Source organism: Leuresthes tenuis, unplaced genomic scaffold (assembly GCF_036924035.1).
Source record: "Leuresthes tenuis unplaced genomic scaffold, fLeuTen1.0.hap1 SCAF_9, whole genome shotgun sequence".
Taxonomy (NCBI): Eukaryota; Metazoa; Chordata; class Actinopteri; order Atheriniformes; family Atherinopsidae; genus Leuresthes; species Leuresthes tenuis.
The window spans coordinates 4,574,335-4,592,119 of NW_027325363.1; the positions used below are offsets into that span (position 1 = coordinate 4,574,335).

General features: G+C 40.2%; 1 protein-coding gene across 8 annotated transcripts in view; it reads left to right on the plus strand.

Annotated features, from left to right (window-relative positions):
* tenm4 (teneurin transmembrane protein 4) overlaps nucleotides 1-17,785 on the plus strand; it is a 134,694-nt gene that overhangs the window by 103,305 nt on the left and 13,604 nt on the right. For 5 of the 8 annotated variants that reach the window (XM_072391960.1, XM_072391962.1, XM_072391964.1 and 2 more), the window contains 7 exons: nucleotides 538-787; nucleotides 1,167-1,187; nucleotides 4,021-4,253; nucleotides 5,024-5,178; nucleotides 8,364-9,241; nucleotides 12,965-13,137; nucleotides 15,814-16,049. In XM_072391960.1, coding sequence (XP_072248061.1) covers nucleotides 538-787; nucleotides 1,167-1,187; nucleotides 4,021-4,253; nucleotides 5,024-5,178; nucleotides 8,364-9,241; nucleotides 12,965-13,137; nucleotides 15,814-16,049 — 1,946 coding nt within the window. The remainder of the gene's footprint in view (nucleotides 1-537; nucleotides 788-1,166; nucleotides 1,188-4,020; nucleotides 4,254-5,023; nucleotides 5,179-8,363; nucleotides 9,242-12,964; nucleotides 13,138-15,813; nucleotides 16,050-17,785) is intronic. The other 3 variants (XM_072391961.1, XM_072391963.1, XM_072391967.1) reach the window with 1 other exon arrangement.

The following is a 17,785-nucleotide window of genomic DNA, read 5'->3' on the forward strand; positions in this document are numbered from 1 at the left end:
TGAAGAAACAAATCGTTTATCATGGAAATTTCTGTTCAAATATTACATTTCTGAACACTGAATTTGAAAATCCTTTCTTGAAACTGTATTTTATACCTTTCTGTTATAGTTTCTGTTGTGTAAATAGATCATTTAAGTGCCATTACCTCTTGCATTAATGTGAAGTCCATAAACAATTAGTGTTACTGATAAAGATGACACGTTTGATATTTCAAAGTTTGTGAATTAAATTGAACAGATTCTTATGAAATACGTTTGCACTCCCCATTTCCTTTCGAGAAAGATATTACTTCCTAAATAGATTTAAATCCAGCTTGAAATTAGACATCCACGATCATACAATCATAAGATGTTATGTTTCTTTAACATCCAGCTGGCCTGAACTTTTTAAGTCAATTTTTAACTAAATTTGCGAGTACCATTTAACCATTTAACCACGCTCTTTTGTTGTTGAGTATGTAAAAGAGTTGATGTTTAAGATCAGCTCAGCTCAAACAAGTTCCAGGTGTGACATGTTTCTTTTCTGCGCCTCATCAGGTATTCTTCACATGGGCAATGGAGAGAACGTCTTCATCTCCCAGCAGCCTCCTGTTATTGGCAGCGTGATGGGGAACGGACGCAGGCGCAGCATTTCCTGCCCCAGCTGTAATGGCCTGGCTGACGGAAACAAGCTCATGGCCCCCGTGGCTCTGGCTTGTGGCTCAGACGGAAGTTTGTACGTGGGCGACTTCAACTATGTTAGGAGGATTTTCACCACAGGGAACGTCACCAGCGTCCTGGAGCTCAGGTAACGAAGGAGTAGCCTACTAACATCCGCTAAGGACCATGAGCAGCTCAGATGGGCTTACTCACAGGTCGTAAACCACTGAGGTCGATCGAGATTGACAGAAATGCCCTGAAGGCAAAGGATTTATGGCCCTGCCTTTCTCATTCACCTGCATCAGCTGGAGTTTGGCCCTCTTAAGGGCTGAAAAGGTTGTAGTGGGGTCTAAACAGACGGTGTCCCAGAAAAGATTAATTTCATTGTCAATGTGTGCACAGAGAAAGTAAATGTTTTGTCTTTTGTTTAATTCTGTCCACTTCTTTTTAAATTCTAATTACTAACAACTAATCTTTCCTCTCCTTTTTCTTTCTCTCATTTTTGCTGCTATTGGCAACTTTGACAGAAATAAAGACTTCAGGCATAGGTAAGCCACAGAGTATTTGCTCATGAAATGGGTTAAAGCACTGGCTATTATAAAGCTTTATAAAGCATTAGATGTAAAGAATGATTTACTATCTTTCCTTAGCTTTCTTTTTGTCAGAATTCAGCTCCTTATTCACTTTTATTTTTTGCAGGTAGTAGAGACTACATTTCTCCTCGGCTTGATCACCAATGTTATGCTTTTTAATGTCTCCGTTACAATTGAATAATTTCTGTGGTTACAGTTTTTTGAGCAACCTCAACATTTAAGTGTGGATCAGTTTATTAAATCCATATTGATAGAGCTCAGCTTTACCACAGTGTGTGAGCTGGAACCATAATAAATGCTTCATTTCCTTAAAGTGTTGTTGACATTGTTTGAAAGCACCTGATGTAATCACATGGCTATCAGGAGAGTGTGGCTTATGATTGATTGAAATCACAGTAAAAGTTCCTCTTTTTTATTTATATTATTATACTCATGCCCTAAACAGCCACAGCACCTGTCCATAATATCCAGATCACCTGCATCAAATGTTCCAGCTTCACGTGTGATTGCAGAATTCAACAGAGTATGACACGTTCCTTTAGGTCTCTCTATGTGAGCTTCATGAATTGGCAGCTCAGTGTTGATTTTATCAGTGGCTTTAGATACAGAGACCTCATTTTCCATGGCAGGAGGCAGCAAGGGAAATCTCTGTGTGCCCTCTTAGATACGTTGTCTCAGGTAAAGGGCTATTGATTGATTTTCTGTCGCAGGGTCATGACTTAAGCTCTGGAACACGTAGTCAAACTGAGGATGAAAAGCTTTGTGATGCTGGTCACTTGCCTCTTTTCTCAAGAATGACCAGTTTAACCAAGCACACAGCACCTAACCTCCTTTTGTCTGAACTGTCTGGTCTTTGTTGGCATTTCTCAAATTTCTTTATGCAGACCATAAATGTTTAATATGATTTTATACACTAACTTGCTTGTCTCAGATAACAGTTCTGTGTCTGCTAGAGCATGGCTAAAGAAACGTCAAAGCTGTCTCCCTTTGGTGTCTGTACTTGAAACACATTTGAATATTAAAAAGGAGATTTATCCAGGAAAACACAGCATGTGTCTGTATAAAACGGGCGACTGCCTCCTGTTCATGTGTTAGCTGGCAATAGGAGTGGGAGGTGGGTGATCTCACAGCAATGTTCATTGACCCCCTGCTAAGGATGTCCCCATCCGCTCTGACTATTTCCACGACAGCATGCAGCAAAATCCAATTATCTTCTACAAACTAGATGTTGTCAGTGAATATAGATGGTGTATATGGCCATATCTCAAGGTCAGAGAATTACGCCTCGTAGTTTCACACACTGTGGGGGGAACAACACTGTTTTACATGAGGCTGATAACCTATCAGCTGACTACATGTGGCTGATGGAATGCGCAGCAGAATTCACTTATGGAGATTTACTTCTGAGCTACTGTAAAAGAAAATTGTATTTTTTTTTCTAAGTTAGTTTATTGAACCTGGAATGTACTGTAAACAAGCATATCGGTCAACTTGGTCAGTGGGCTGGTTGTGACATGTGTGCCTGAGGTTTGCAGCGGTGTCCTGTCATCACAGATTCATTGAAGGTCAATTGTCATTTACTGTTATATACTGGAGCTGACAATTCCACAGACTCACTTGTCTTTCCTCTTGTTGCATGTTAGAAACATAGGCTGTTACCACTGTCATGTTGCCCATACGCCCTAAAACAGCCCTCAAGGTTATAGTTGAAATGCTGTCTTAATCCACTTTGAATGACACTCTGCTGACAGGTTTTCCATAAAGCTTATCAGGTCTGGCTGAATTGAACTATATCCTGTCCTGATGAATGTGGACATCTTTAATGTGGTGGTTTTTCTATACACTCAGTTTACAGTGAGAAAGTCCAGTTGAAACCAGTAAATATTTAGCATTCAAAAGTTTTTAGATAAAAGGAAAAATATCTTCAGCATCTTTTGGACATATTTGCAGTACTTCTATAGATCCATCTGCATCTGTCTTTGTTTTGTGTCTTTTGTTGTCTGTCCTGGCTTCAGTATAGCGACAGATTTCCTGCATCCTGCCACAGCAGTATCGCTTATATTCAGTCCTATTGTCTGTCTGTCAGGTTGGGAAACCTTGTGTGGCTATAAGGGATTACTTTGTTGATTTGGCTGGGAATTAAAGCGATTTTTTTTTCTGTGCTGGAGTGTGTGCCTGATGGAAGCATAATGTGTTTGGATTTCTGGTTCAGTTATGTTTTTGTTTGACCCAAGGGAAATAGAAGACGCACTTATTGTATTTGTTCTAGCAGCAACCAGGCTGCTGCGAGTGCATGGATCGTTTCAATTTGTTGTTGGCAAATTATATCACAAGAATTAGTAAAGTCACTAATTGGATATTAATTAGGATTCCTGTCAAAAGAACCAGGGTAGCCCAAAGAATTAGACCCATTTGAAAGTATTTAAACATTAGAATATTTTCACATCTGTCGTCTATAACGTAAGCATGTATGGACCTTTTTTCAGATAAATGCCATTTTGAGTCTCTGACTGTCTCTACTGTACTATCTGAGTCGCTGACTGTACTATAGATGTTTTCTAAACTCCTCTATTATGTCATGTTTAATCTGATTTTATTTTGTCATGTTAAATCTCATTCTATTCTGTCTTTCTCCATGTCCTGGCTTTAAACAGTAATTGGGCACAATTGACTCTCTAAATGGCTTTTGAATCCATTTTAATTGTATTACACAATGTTTCTTATTGAAAGCACTGTAGCCCTTCTGCTTTATTGACTAGAGTTTCTTTCTATCCCTCTCTTCCCTCAGCAACAGCCCTGCTCATAAGTACTATCTGGCCACCAGCTCTGTGAACAGTGCCGTGTACCTGTCAGACACCAGCAGCAGGAAGGTTTTCAAGGTGAAATCTCTAAATGCCGTGAAAGATGTGGCTAAGAACCTGGAGCTGGTGGCAGGCACTGGTGACCAGTGCCTCCCATATGACGATGCTCGCTGTGGGGATGGAGGAAAGGCTGTTGAGGCCACTCTCAATAATCCCAGAGGTAATGCATTTCATGTCAGTTTTATTTGATAAAATGACTCAACTTCTGGACTGTTGAGTACGTTAATCTCAAGGGAACAATGAAGGTGTACAGTAATTCTCATTGTCAGCTCTCTTCTGCTGTTACTTTCATTACATTGTGTACATGTAGTAAACCACTTACTTTTAGACTTTTAGAATTTCCCACAGTACGCCTGTGATTTCTCAGGGGTCATCGGTTTTTTTAGCTACCATATTGGTATTGTGTATTAGTCATCCGAGCACATGCTTCCTTTGTGTCCTCCACAGAGATGACATCATGAGTCGTGTGTGTTGGAATTATACTGTCGCTCTGCGATTCTCACATGGAGAGTCCAGCTTTGCACTTCAAACAAAGCTGTTTGCTTTAATTACTGTAGACTACATCTGACCATAGTAACAGCAAAAATGCAGAGGTGTAAATGGCCACAATTAGTATCCTAAGCTTCGTTGTTGTTTGCAGCAGAGAAAAGAAGAACAAAAGACGCTGCATTGATGGGATTCTAGTTGTAATTGAATCAATACTTACAGTGTCTCCATCTGTTTTGATGCCTCTATTGTTCTCCATTATGGATTTTTGATAAATCAATTCCATCATTAGTTTTCATTGGCATAATTAGCCTTTTACTTTATTGCTGTTTACATTTCTTGATTGCCATTTCCGAGTGCTCTGTCCTCACATTAGGGCAGAGATAAACAAAATAACCGATGGATGTTTTTTCCTTTGCTCATTGAGTGACTTTTTATCTGCAGGCATTTCGGTGGATAAATACGGCGTGATCTTCTTTGTGGATGGGACCATGATTCGCAGGATTGATCAGAATGGTATCATCTCTACTCTTCTTGGCTTCAATGACTTAACCTCTGCTCGGCCTCTCAGCTGTGATGCTGTGATGGACATCTCTCAGGTATGACCTCTCTGACCGCTGCAGCTGGCATGCATCCTGTCTCTCCACCCACGCTCGTCTCCTTGAGTGACCTGGTCTCCAGGATGCTTACACCCCCATGTGAGCTTTTGTATTACTGACAGGTGAACCTAGACATCCTTAATATCGTTTTTGGGTTGAATTTAGAGGACTTTGTCAAAGCTGACAAGACTGATAAGAAATACTCGGGTACAGGGAGGTAATTGCACTTTTTATACAGTTATTATATGTCACTTTTCAAAAAGCCGTATTGTGTTGTTGTGTTCTCTTGAGCCATCAGCCTTGATGATGTGGCTGCGATTATTTTTCCCCCACAAGATGAATTTTATTTTGCAACAAGGTAGAAAAAAATATGAGTAAACAGAGGGCTTGAAAAGGAGGGATAACAATGCTCAAAATGCAGATCACATTGTCCACTTTATTTACAACTATCTCAGTTAATCTCTCATGAAGAAACCTTCCCGGGGTTTAATTATATGACTTGCTTAATGTCTTAGCCTTGCTTCATATGCACACACTAGATTATTTTTTGCCTCATTGTGTTTGTTGTCGAATACAACTAACAAACAGTTCCTGAGGCGCTCACAGATGAAACTGGAAATAGATTTTTCTGTGTCTAAGAAATCACATTATAAAGGAAGCAAAGCTTCCTGCTGCCTATTTCCAACCCCAGCTTGAAACTTCATCTCCGTCATGACCTCTGCTTGCCGCTCCCTTGCCTCCCCACACCCAAGCACCTATAGATAGCACCATCACCATCCTGGTTCCACAGCTGCAAGAACATAGGCTGCAGCGCCACAATGATGACAAATCACACAATCTTTGCCAGAGATGCTCAGATGGTAAAAAGCATCCATTAAAAATTCATCCAGAGCACATAGCCTCCTACTGCAAACACTCCCTATCCCCTCACTTAGAAATAGTTCCTCTGGAGAAGGCTCATGGCAGTGGTCATTAGTTTTGCTGTACCACACCTGATTTAGGTGAAAGATAATGTCAGATTTTTCTCCTCTCATGGGGTCATTGTTATTTTGCTTTGTCATCTGTGCAGTGAGTGTACTGCAGTGAAACTCACTCTAATCAACAACCTTTGTTTTTTCCCTTTTTCATTGTCATGCAAAAGGACAAGAGTCTGACCTCACTGAGGAATCTTTTTGCCCCACAGTTTAGTGGGGTTTAGTTTCTTGCTGTTTAAGAAATCTTTTAGATTTTCTCTGTCAAGTCTTGATGATCTGCTTTGCGCTTCCTGCTGAGTTTGAACTTAAATTTAAGAAAACCATGTCTTAAAAAAAGATCACTTGAGCATATTTAAAGGGTGTTAGCAGCTTCAAAGAGCCTTATCAAGACTCTGGCTGTGACATGCAACTCAAATCTGAGAGGCTGTTCAATAATGCTATGTTACTCGTCCTTAGACAGACATCATGTTGGTGGGAGTAGGAGTGACGAGATTGTTCATGGAAAATGTCATTATGGTTCTAATACAACTTCAAATGCATTTGAAAATAGTTATGTGTTGTGCTGGTGCAAATCCACAACTTGCTCCTACAGCTTATGGGTAGTGTTGGGTTTTATTTGTTGGTGGCAGCCATATCTAGCAGGCACTTCTGTCAGCTGCCCCAATATGTATGAAAGGGGAGGGTATGATCGGGTTACAGCATGTGGGACAGCGGCTCGGGAAATATCCCCTCATCAGTCAGAGTGGCGTGAAAACCTCCTCACAGGCAGGTCCCTTGAGCCACTCCACACTCAGGCTCATGAAATATTTAACCACCAGTGTTGACAAGAAATAGGTCTTAAGAAATTGAAAGTCCCCCCTTCATTACCCAAGTAAATGCATTTTGTGCTTACTGAAAAATGACATGTATCCACTGCCAGTTACCTGTTTGTTGCATGTTACCGGAAGATATAACCTTTTATATAAACCTGTTATATAAACCTATGTTTTGTGGGGGATGATGGGAGGTTTACAGCATGTGAGCTATTTGTGATGCTAAGAATCTGTTTTCCAATCCACCTGAAGAGAAACCAATGTCAATTTTTATGATAGATTCTGCCAACATTCATTTCTTAATTAGAAAATAAGAAATATGCACATAGTATGTAGATGAAATACATAACCTGTGTTCTTTTGTCTACGTTATGTATAAGAACAAAGCAAATAAAAATAGAAATATGATGTGTCATATTATTCCAACAGTGTGCTCATTATAATCCAGCTTTAATCCAGTAAAAATAGAATTAATTAAAAGATTCAGATAATGCCAGTTCAAAAAAAGTTGCCCAGCTAAGGAAATGAACAGATCGCATCAATATTTCTTTTTGATTCTCTGTCCTGAACCATGCTCACTGTATTTTAGAGAGGACTATGGTCAAAGTAACAATCTACAGTATTTCACATACATAACCTCATGCTCAGGAGGTTTATATCGTAGGACAGAAAATCCAAAACGATGCCAAGGCAGCTCTCATCTGAAAGGCTTTCTTTGTATTTTAGTCCAGATTTTAATTATCACTGTTGAGGCTTCAAGGCCTCTATTGAAATATGACACTTCACATTATGTTTCTAAGAGATCCCACTTGGATCATTAATGAGAAGGACACCAGTAAATTGGATGAATCCAATCATTTCAATTTGTTAAAGGCTTGATACAATGTTATCAGAACAATAAGTCATAATTTTGGAGGCCAGTGGCGGGCCCGGCTTTCGTTTGGCGAGTGGGCTCTATTCTGTTGTCAAGGACTCGTGAAATCTCTTGTCATTACAAAATTAATAACCCAAAGTTGGAGAAATGGAGATTGGAGGAATTAAGGGATGCAGAGGCGCTGTCCTTCAATGTCCGCAGTTCTCACAATCGATTACAATTTTCTTTTTTTTTGTTAATCTGATCATTTAAATGATCTTTCCTCGTGCTGCCCTTGCCAACCACTGTTATCATCTTTGATCTTAAAAATCATGTATTTATTTTTTCACCTTGAACTGTACGCCTGCATACTTCCTTTCTCCTTACTGGGTTAAGCTATGAGATAGACCATCTCTCACTCTCTTTTTATAAGTAGACTCTTTCCATTCAGTCCTGTGTTTTTCTCTGATTTAAAATCAAAATGTGTGCATCAGTCTGTTTTTGTGATGTGAAGCTGATGTTTTTGGTTTATTTATTTCCCCTTAGGTGCGTCTTGAGTGGCCCACAGACCTGGCAGTCAGTCCCTTGGACAACTCTCTGTATGTTCTAGACAACAATGTAGTGCTCCAGATCTCAGAAAACCATCAAGTCCGGATTGTAGCTGGTCGTCCCATGCACTGCCAAGTGCCTGGAATTGACCATTTTCTCATGAGTAAAGTCGCCATCCATGCCACCCTGGAGTCAGCAAATGCCCTGGCTGTGTCTCACAACGGTGTTTTATACATTGTTGAGTCAGATGAAAAGAAAATAAACAGAGTACGGCAGGTGTCCACCAATGGGGAGATTTCCCTGGTTGCAGGGGCACCAAGTGGCTGTGACTGCAAGAATGATGCCAACTGTGATTGTTATTCTGGAGATGATGGCTACGCCAAGGATGCCAAACTGAATGCACCCGCATCCCTGGCAGTGTGTCCAGATGGAGAGCTTTATATTGCAGATCTTGGGAACATTCGTATCCGCTATGTGCGAAAGAACAAGCCCTACCTAAACCCACTCAGCATGTATGAGGTGTCCTCTCCCATTAACGACGAACTCTATCTGTTTGACTCCAATGGCAGCCACATTTTCACGCAAAGTCTGACCACAGGGGACCACCTTTACAATCTGACCTACACAGGAGCAGGAGATTTAACCAGCATCACTGATAAGAACAAAAATACGGTGATCATCCGACGAGACACAACGGGAATGCCTCTGTGGCTGATGGTCCCTGATGGACAGACCTTCTGGTTCACCATTGGTACCAACAATGCCCTTAAAACTGTTGCTGCCCAGGGTCAAGAACTGGCTGTAATGACTTACCATGGAAGTTCAGGACTCCTTGCTTCTAAGACAAATGATAATGGATGGACAACCTTCTTTGAGTAAGTACTATTGGAAAAATGTTTAAAAACGCATTAATAATGTCCATACCCCAGTATCTGAAAAACACTTTAACTGCTAAGAGCACTTAAAATCTCTCACATTGACCATTTGTGAAATATTTTACGCTAAAAGCTGTGCATTTGTTCTATCACTTAAAGCAAATATGTTTCAGAGTTGAAGTACTCTCCAGCACCTGAGTTTAGTGTTTTTTTTGTATTTGAGCTACCCTCTTATGCCTGGATTTCTATGTCACTCAAAATTCAAGACCTGTGAAAGTATGAGTGTAATCCTATTTGCTGTTATCATTCCAAATAGGATTACTGGGTGATATGTTATTCATCTGCACCCTTGCTTGTAGTGACAGACTGCAGATCCTCAATTGTTTGGAGTTGTTGGATACAAGAACAAGATATATCTGCTGGCAAGAAAATTCTTACCCGTAGGACTGCGGAGGCCCATCGATATAAGCATAATAGAATAACCAGAGGTAGTAATTGATTGAGGCAAACCGCACATTGAGAGGGAACAACTGAAAACACTCCCACACTCTTCAACATTTGAGCGTAGGATTTCATGTTCTTGTGACTTGTGTGTAGCAATCTGTCCCTTCTACTAATATAACGTGTCAAGGGAAGCTGTGCTAACTGGATGTCACTCCAAAGAGTGTGCTTAAGCTGACTGGATGGTCAGACATCTGTTATACCTCGCTAGAGGAATATAACTCTGACACATAATTAGATGCTCTGTTTAATACGAGCAGAAATTCATCACCTGTGTTTGATTTGGTTGTCATCTGAGATGGTTTGAGTGAGAAAAGATGCACTCATGCAGCCAGGCATATGCAGTTGTCAAAGCAGAAAGAATTTCTTCTGGCTACTAAAATTCTGTGGGGGATTGGAATTGTATATTATCCTGTAGAATAGCTGTGTGTGATTTTTAGGTTGTAGCACACTCTTCCTTATTTTGTAACTAAACGGCAGTTCTCATAGCTAACAGAAAAAGCTTTTTAAAGAGGAGAAACTTCTTAATAACTACTAAAAATGATTAGAACTTTTTGAAGATGTGTCCGTTATATATCTTTTATTTAAAGGCACCAGAAAAATGTTATTTTGGAATTTGTTCATAAGGTCATAGTCCGCTGCAGGGACAGCAATGCAAATGCAAAAAAAAATCAATTTATCCCATTTGTTGTTGTTACCCAACCCAGACAGTCGGTTAGTAATAAATAATGCCATCTGCCATCAGTACACACACACATATACACACAAATATACATCCTTAAATGTGTGTATATGTATCTATATATATATATATACAACCTAAATATTAAAAATGAGTGACTAAGCCTGCAGTTAATATGGAATATAACTGCTACATTGTTAATGTAACAATCAAAAGAAACTATGTGAAACTTCGAACCATCCCATGTTCATCTACATATTCCAACATGTATGTGGGCAGAGTGTAAAAAGAAAATGTAATTATTCAATTTCTTGTTTTATTCTCTCAAATTAAGCAATGACCTTGTATTTAACTTCAGGCAAATCAGATCATCCATGTTTCATTTAGACCCAATAAAGAGCATTTGTTTTCTTGAATAATTAGCATTGAAGGTCAGGCCACTACCTGAGGGTCATGGGCATAATTTGCTGCCATTAAAAGCTCTATTTATGTCTGTCCAACAGAGTGTAAGGCTAAGGAATTTACCCATATTAACTATTATGTTCTTATATTTGTTTAAACATTAAAATGTATCTGTATGAGCAAAGAAACATCACAGAGGGTTGAATAGGGAATAAAAGGCAGCTGCTACACTGTGTTTTTATTGTAACCTTTGGCGACTGAATTAGCATTGACATTCAGTGTGTATGCAGACACTCTGCTGACCTCCTAATATTTTAGTTCTTATGATAAGTGCCTATGCTTAAGGGTGGCTGTAAATCTATTAAATCATCTTATATTATGAAAGACACATGATTACTCTCCTCCCCTCCACTTAACGAGGTGATGATACTTTCATAACAGATGTGCTTTTGCCAAAGGGTTCAATCGTGTGTTCTTCAGTTGATTTTGTACAGAAATAAGTCGTCAGTTGTGTTCTGAAATTCTCAGGCAGCATTAGAAAATTAGGAATAAGAGGATCCTTCATAAAACTGACATTTTGTATGCTATAGGTGATGCTTACATGAGGTGTTGGGCCTATTGTTGGGCCATAGCGTGAAAGGTCATAGAGCTAGCATGTGACACAGGGGTGATGCGATCTGAATAGACTTGTGGCCAACCATGGGGAAACCAGTCCTCTCCTTCTGTTGAGCAGCCTGCCCCTGTATGCCCCCTTTGTCCAGGAAAAGCAAGCTAATAGGCAGCTGAGCTGAAGCAGGCCAGAACCATTAACAGCTCAGCACAGAGGCTCAAGGAATGGAACTTGCTCAGTGCCCTAATTGAGACAGAAAGAGTTTGGGTCAACGATCAAGCTGGCACATGTAGCATTGCTCTATAATGACATTTCCCCATTGGTACAATGACATTTCTGAATTGAACAGTTAAGCACGGTACAGTGCAGATAACATGTAACTCGGGCTTTTGCTGCAAAAACTTTGATCGTATGATGAATATAGGGACAATGTCTTCATGAGTATCAAAAGAAATCAAATGCTTAGATATAAATTACTCTGCTGTTAAGTATTTCCTGCAGTGGAAGACTTTTGTTGAAATGCATCTTTGAATCCCAGTCCCTGGTACGGCTAAGATCAGATAGCATTTATCTCTAGGAGATAATTCCTCTCCCAGTCTTCCTTCCATATTGGATATTTGAGATGGCAGCACTGAGGAGATATCTGTAAACCAGCACCCACCATCTCCTTTATTAGAAGCTTTATTATGGCAGGCAGCAACATTGGAGAGGGCTTTCCAATTTGTATTCAGTGCACAGATAAAAGTCTTCATTCTAAGTAATGTACCGTTCACTCACTCCCATTTTGGAACACTGGCAGGCTGAAAGATTTCAAATTGCTCGATGCTGATGTGCTCTCAGAGCAAAATGAAACAATCTGGCCACTCATGTTCTTGTATGTGATGAAGTGATTTGTAGGCTGGGCAGATGCTGCATGTCTCCAAGGAGTCGCACCTCAGTGCTCCTATTTCATAGACTGTATAATGAGATTAGCTGATATCCCTAATCTTTCAAGGCTAATAAGCAGTTTTCCAAATGCAAAAAGATGTGTACCTTCTCATCATGACTGTGACACTTTTCCTCGTCAATATTTGGGCTATTTTTCTGTCACCTGCTTGCATCATTTGAAAGTTTTCTACTGATCGAGAGTCCCATTCAAAGACCAAGAAAAGTTCAAACGTGTTTCACATCTTCTTTTACCCACATGATAAACTACAGAGAACAGCAGCAGATAGTTCACACTTTTATACAACGTGTTGATTGTGTATCAGTTATTAGAGGTGACACTTTTAACTTTTTATTACCTCCGGCTTCCAGCGCTTGATGCCGTGTTTACTGCCCGTGTTCATACATCGTGCAGTTTGCACCACTTAAGAATAAAAAAAGAAGAAAAACAACTTCTAATTAACTCTATAACATCTTATGCTAAAGCACTTCATTTATAGAGAACTCATAATCACAGCAAATCTGACATAACCACTGTCATTTTTCCCCCTGCTGTCACTCGCTGTGCCTCACTTTACCTCCTTTGTCTGCCTATTTTTTGCAGGTACGACAGTTACGGGCGTCTGACCAACATCACTTACCCCACTGGACGAATAAGCAGCTACCGTACAGATGCCGACAGCTCAGTCCGCGTCCAGACAGAGGGCTCCAACAAAGAGGATATCACAGTAACTACCAACCTGTCAGCTTCTGGCACTTTCTACACACTCATGCAAGGTGAGTGTCCAGCTGAAGCTCAGACAGTGAGCAGGTGATTTTCTGTTGTGTTTTGTGCGAGCTAAAACGGGGACATACTCTGAATATCATAAAAGGTCCCTCCTCTGTTCTTTTCACAAGGTGTTGTGATGTGTAACTTGTGGAAGGATCTGACCTCTGGTTGATCAGACTGCTTCAGGGATTTCCTCAGTTGTCATATCAATGAGCAGTTTAGTAGCAAGAAGAGTTAACTATCGCAGGTCTGAAAACCAGAACCCCCACCTCTTTGTGGTTAAAGTGCTGTGCTCTTCTTAATCAGAAAGCTGTGTTGCATGGGCTCACAGCTCTTTGCAGGAAGCCCCAAGGCAAACCTGTGACTGGTAAGGGACTAGACAAAAAAGCAATCTTCGATTACTGGCCGTCTTTAAGAAGTGCCTGGGAGCTTACAGGCAAATACCTTGGGACTTAGCCTGGAGGATCTCTCTTCCACAGTATTGTTGGGTGTCAGGTGGTTTAAACTTTTTAGCTGTGATGAGTTTGGACAGTCTAAAATGATCAGGTCTTTGTTTCTTGACACATTTCCAAATGTAATTTGTTCATGCTTTGTGGAAGCACGTATTAAGATTACCTTTATCTTACTAAACTGAGGTGGACGTAGAAGTCTCAGATCCATATATCTCAAAAATTGAGTGTGTCACTACTTCTAAATTATAGACCTGAATCAAGGCAGTATTTGCTTTTGTTCTGTTTTAATAACATGTGTAGTGCAGCTCCCATTTCCCTGAAATGAAGACGAAATATTGATTTTTCTGCCATAAAAATGAATCAGAAAACACAATGCAGGTGGTCCATACAAGATCCTCCAGGAAATGTATTGAGAAATACACTTGAGAGATTTCATTTTGAAGCACTTTCTGTTTTCTGATATCCAGCCTCACCAGATGCGTCACTGATTACTCATCGATAGCTTTTGATCTTTCTGGATCTACTTTAGCAACTTCTGATCCAGCCACATAGCTCTCCATCCTATAAATTCTGTTCAAGCTTTTGACATGTCCCCCACTGTCTGGAACAACCAAGTCACTGCAGGGCTGTGTCTGAAACACAAGATGACCGTCTCTGGTTTCTCACTGTTGTTCAACGGAGTGGTCACCTCCATGTTGTGACCTTGTCTTAGACATCTGCCTGCTCGAGAAGCGGCGCCAGAAACTCTGCTGTTAATTAATTCACTATTGTCTGCTCGGCATGCTGGCAACTGGGGATCACATAACAGATGAATTTACTGCCTTCTAGATTCTTTCCTGGTTATCTGGCTATTTGTCTGTAGTCTTCAAGGCCATATTTAACACATCAAATAAACACCTGTCCAAGTTGAATATCCTTTAAAAAACGGGCCAAAAAAAATACAAAATGTATATGTTAGACATTATGTAGAGTAGTTACTAGCAGAACATTACAGTGCACGTAGAGGTGCTTGAACATTGGATAATTATCCTAAATAAAAGGATGACTGAGTACGATATATCTGTCTCATTTGTCTAATCTTTAGTCTCCTTACCTACTTTCAGCATTTTAAGTTAATTTGTTAAGAAATGTATATAAATTCTGAAGGGATTAAATCATTTTAAGCACTAAAATATTATGAAAGTCTTCATCTTTTCAGGTTGTACCTTTGCACCATGATTTGGTTTTGTTTTTAGGCTGACTCCAGCATCATTAGAGTAAAGGTCACCGTAGAGCAGATCCCTCTCCCGCTGAATTGTATGCATGCATTAGTGTTCACTCCCCACTTCAGCAGTATTTTCAGCTATATTTGAGCTTACAGGCCTCCTTTTGGTGGGGTCTGCCACAGAGGTTTTTGGTGAGCTCCTGAATTCGGCATGATGGAGGGAGGTAAGGGCCAGTGCAAGGTCTGTACTGCCTCCTCTGCTCATTTCTCACATTGCAAAAGCACACCACACCTACTGGTGGTTTGTGCCAAGGAAATATTTAACTCCATCTTTCCATGTATTGCTTGTTACTGTTCTCTGTCCACTGTAAAGAAGTTGCCACGGCAACTCCAGCATACCAAATCAACACGGGGATATGCTAGTGTATAACTATTTCTGTGATTTTTCTTCTGTTAAATGAAGTCGGTAAACTGGTGTTTTACATTCACTGACACTGAATGATGCTCTGGGATATTCATCCTGGTCCTTGTCAGTCTACCTATGAGAGGCAAAGAGGAGGCATTCCCTGCAGGATGTATGTAAAGCACTCAGAGGACACATTTTTCACCGATCTTGAACTGTATCAGAGGTTAACATCATAGGAGGGACAGGTTCAAATTTATCCCTTCTTAATATGTGTATGTGCATGCCCTGTGTTCTCTGTGGCCAGAGGCAAGCAAGCTGCTTTGATATTTTCATCTCCCTTTATCCTCCAGGCTGCTGCAACAGCTGTAAAACTTTACTGGTGCTGTGAAAGCTCTCACTATTGATCTTTGTTGTCATAGACTCGATATTACCGCAGTGGTTCAGTTAAATACTGCTGCTCAAGGCTTTCTTTTTTGCTGTGCAGCCATTTTAAGTCATTATGTTTGTGTCTCACTGAGAGGAATATTACCTTTAGTTGTCTTATATCAGCTGCAAAAATCTCTTACTATTTCCTCCCTACTAACTATTGTCATTTTCCTCTATGTCTTCTCTACATCACCAGAACAAGTTCGGAACAGCTACTTTATTGGTTTGGATGGCTCATTGCGGCTAGTTTTGGCCAATAGCATGGAGGTGTCCTTGTACACTGAGCCTCATCTGCTGGCTGGGACGGTCAACCCCACAGTCAGCAAGAGGAACGTAACATTGGCTATCGACAATGGCCTTAACTTGGTGGAGTGGAGACAGAGGAAGGAGCAAGCTCGGGGCCAAGTCACTGTGTATGGACGCAGATTAAGAGTAAGTATGCTGTTTGTGAAAGATTGACCAATGGCTATACACAGGGGTTTTCATCATTATGCCATTCGTACGCGTCTGTTTCCTCATCGTCTCTTACCTAAACAATTGGATAAGATGCATACTTGCAGTAAAGCTGCATATGCAAACAGGTCCATTGTAGCATTTCAACAGTAAAATAGAAAATTCACTATAGAAGTCAGCTTGACACACCTATTTAGACTTATGCTTAATGGGGGCATGTAATGCTTAGAGAGCCTTAAAATATGAGCAGAGACCATCCCCTTGTTTCTTTTCCGTTTGTGTGTTACTAAATTAACTCTCTAATCTCTTTCCTAAACCGAATAAGCACCGCCCACGAGTGTTGAGTAACTCTGCTCTCTTGAGAATGAGCTGCTGCGTCTGTCTGTTGTTATTTACCCGCTCGAGCCACTTCTACGAACTCTAATATTAACAGGTCTTAGCAATGAGCATGGCGTGACAAAAGCCCTTTTGATAGCTGCGAAAGCAAACACAAGAATCACTGTGAACTCCAGACATGAGAAACTGGAGACCCAGCGAATTGCTTTTTATTATTTGTATTATTTGTGTTCCCACAACAATAAAAGAAACTCCCCAGATGTGGGATGTTACTATGATTGTGGTTAATGTGGTTGACTGTACCATATGTTTAGCTCTCTCCTTCTCTCTGTTTACTGTACCTTGTATGTCAATACAGCTGAATTCCCAATGTAGCTGTTCTTATTTGCTTATTTTTCTGTTTTGAATGAGTCTGAAACAGTGGCTGAAATGTGTCTCACTAACTACTTATTACTCAGCTGCTACTTCCAAGCCATTTCTAGCTGCTACTATGCTTTTGTTAAATCCTGACTAAAAAAATCATTCATCCACAGATGTTAAAGACAACAGCTGTCCTATATAAGCTAGATTTAAATATAGAGTTATCACTCATACAGAAGGTTAGAAATGACATTTATTTAATATTACACGTGAGGGCATGTTAGCAAAAGAGGCTCTGGCGTATCAGAGCACCAGTTTCCCAATCGGATTCAAAGCTGCAGACACTAAAAAATGAACAATCTGTGTAGCTGTTACATAAAATAAATATTTTATATTCTTGTAAATATTATTTTAGCAGCAATGTCTTAAAAAGTGTGTTTCAAACTTCATGTTGAGTGTCACTGTAGCTGTAAAACTGACAGTGACAGACCCTCAGACTCACCTATACCCATTTATTTATCCATTTATTTTGCCTTTAATTGATCAAGGTTTTGTTCACACGATGACAAAGTTAAAAAGATACAAAAACCTGTTTTGCCTAATATGCTAGAATTAAATGTCTGACAGCAAATTGGCAGATATCATGAACTAAGATAGCCTAACAATAATGCCACAGCTGCACACAGGTCCTTTTTTAGAGAAAAAAAACACCTAATGCAAAGCATTCAAATTGCCCAGTGGACAGGAGCACTAATGAAGAAAAAACATGTCCTGCTCGTATTGTTTTCCTTCTCTGTGCAAAGCAAATAGCAACTTTGGTTAAGTTGTCATCCACATTCTCTTAGAGGCAACACGGCTAATGGGGAGGTGCCACTTTGTCTGTCATTGGCTGTTCATTTAATGGCCTTGTCGCCCCTTTGCAAGTGAAAGCTTCTAATGTATGTTACAGACAATGGCCCCAGGGGTGAGATAGGAAATGGGAGCAGCCTAATGGCAAAAACAGAGGGGATGAACAGTGC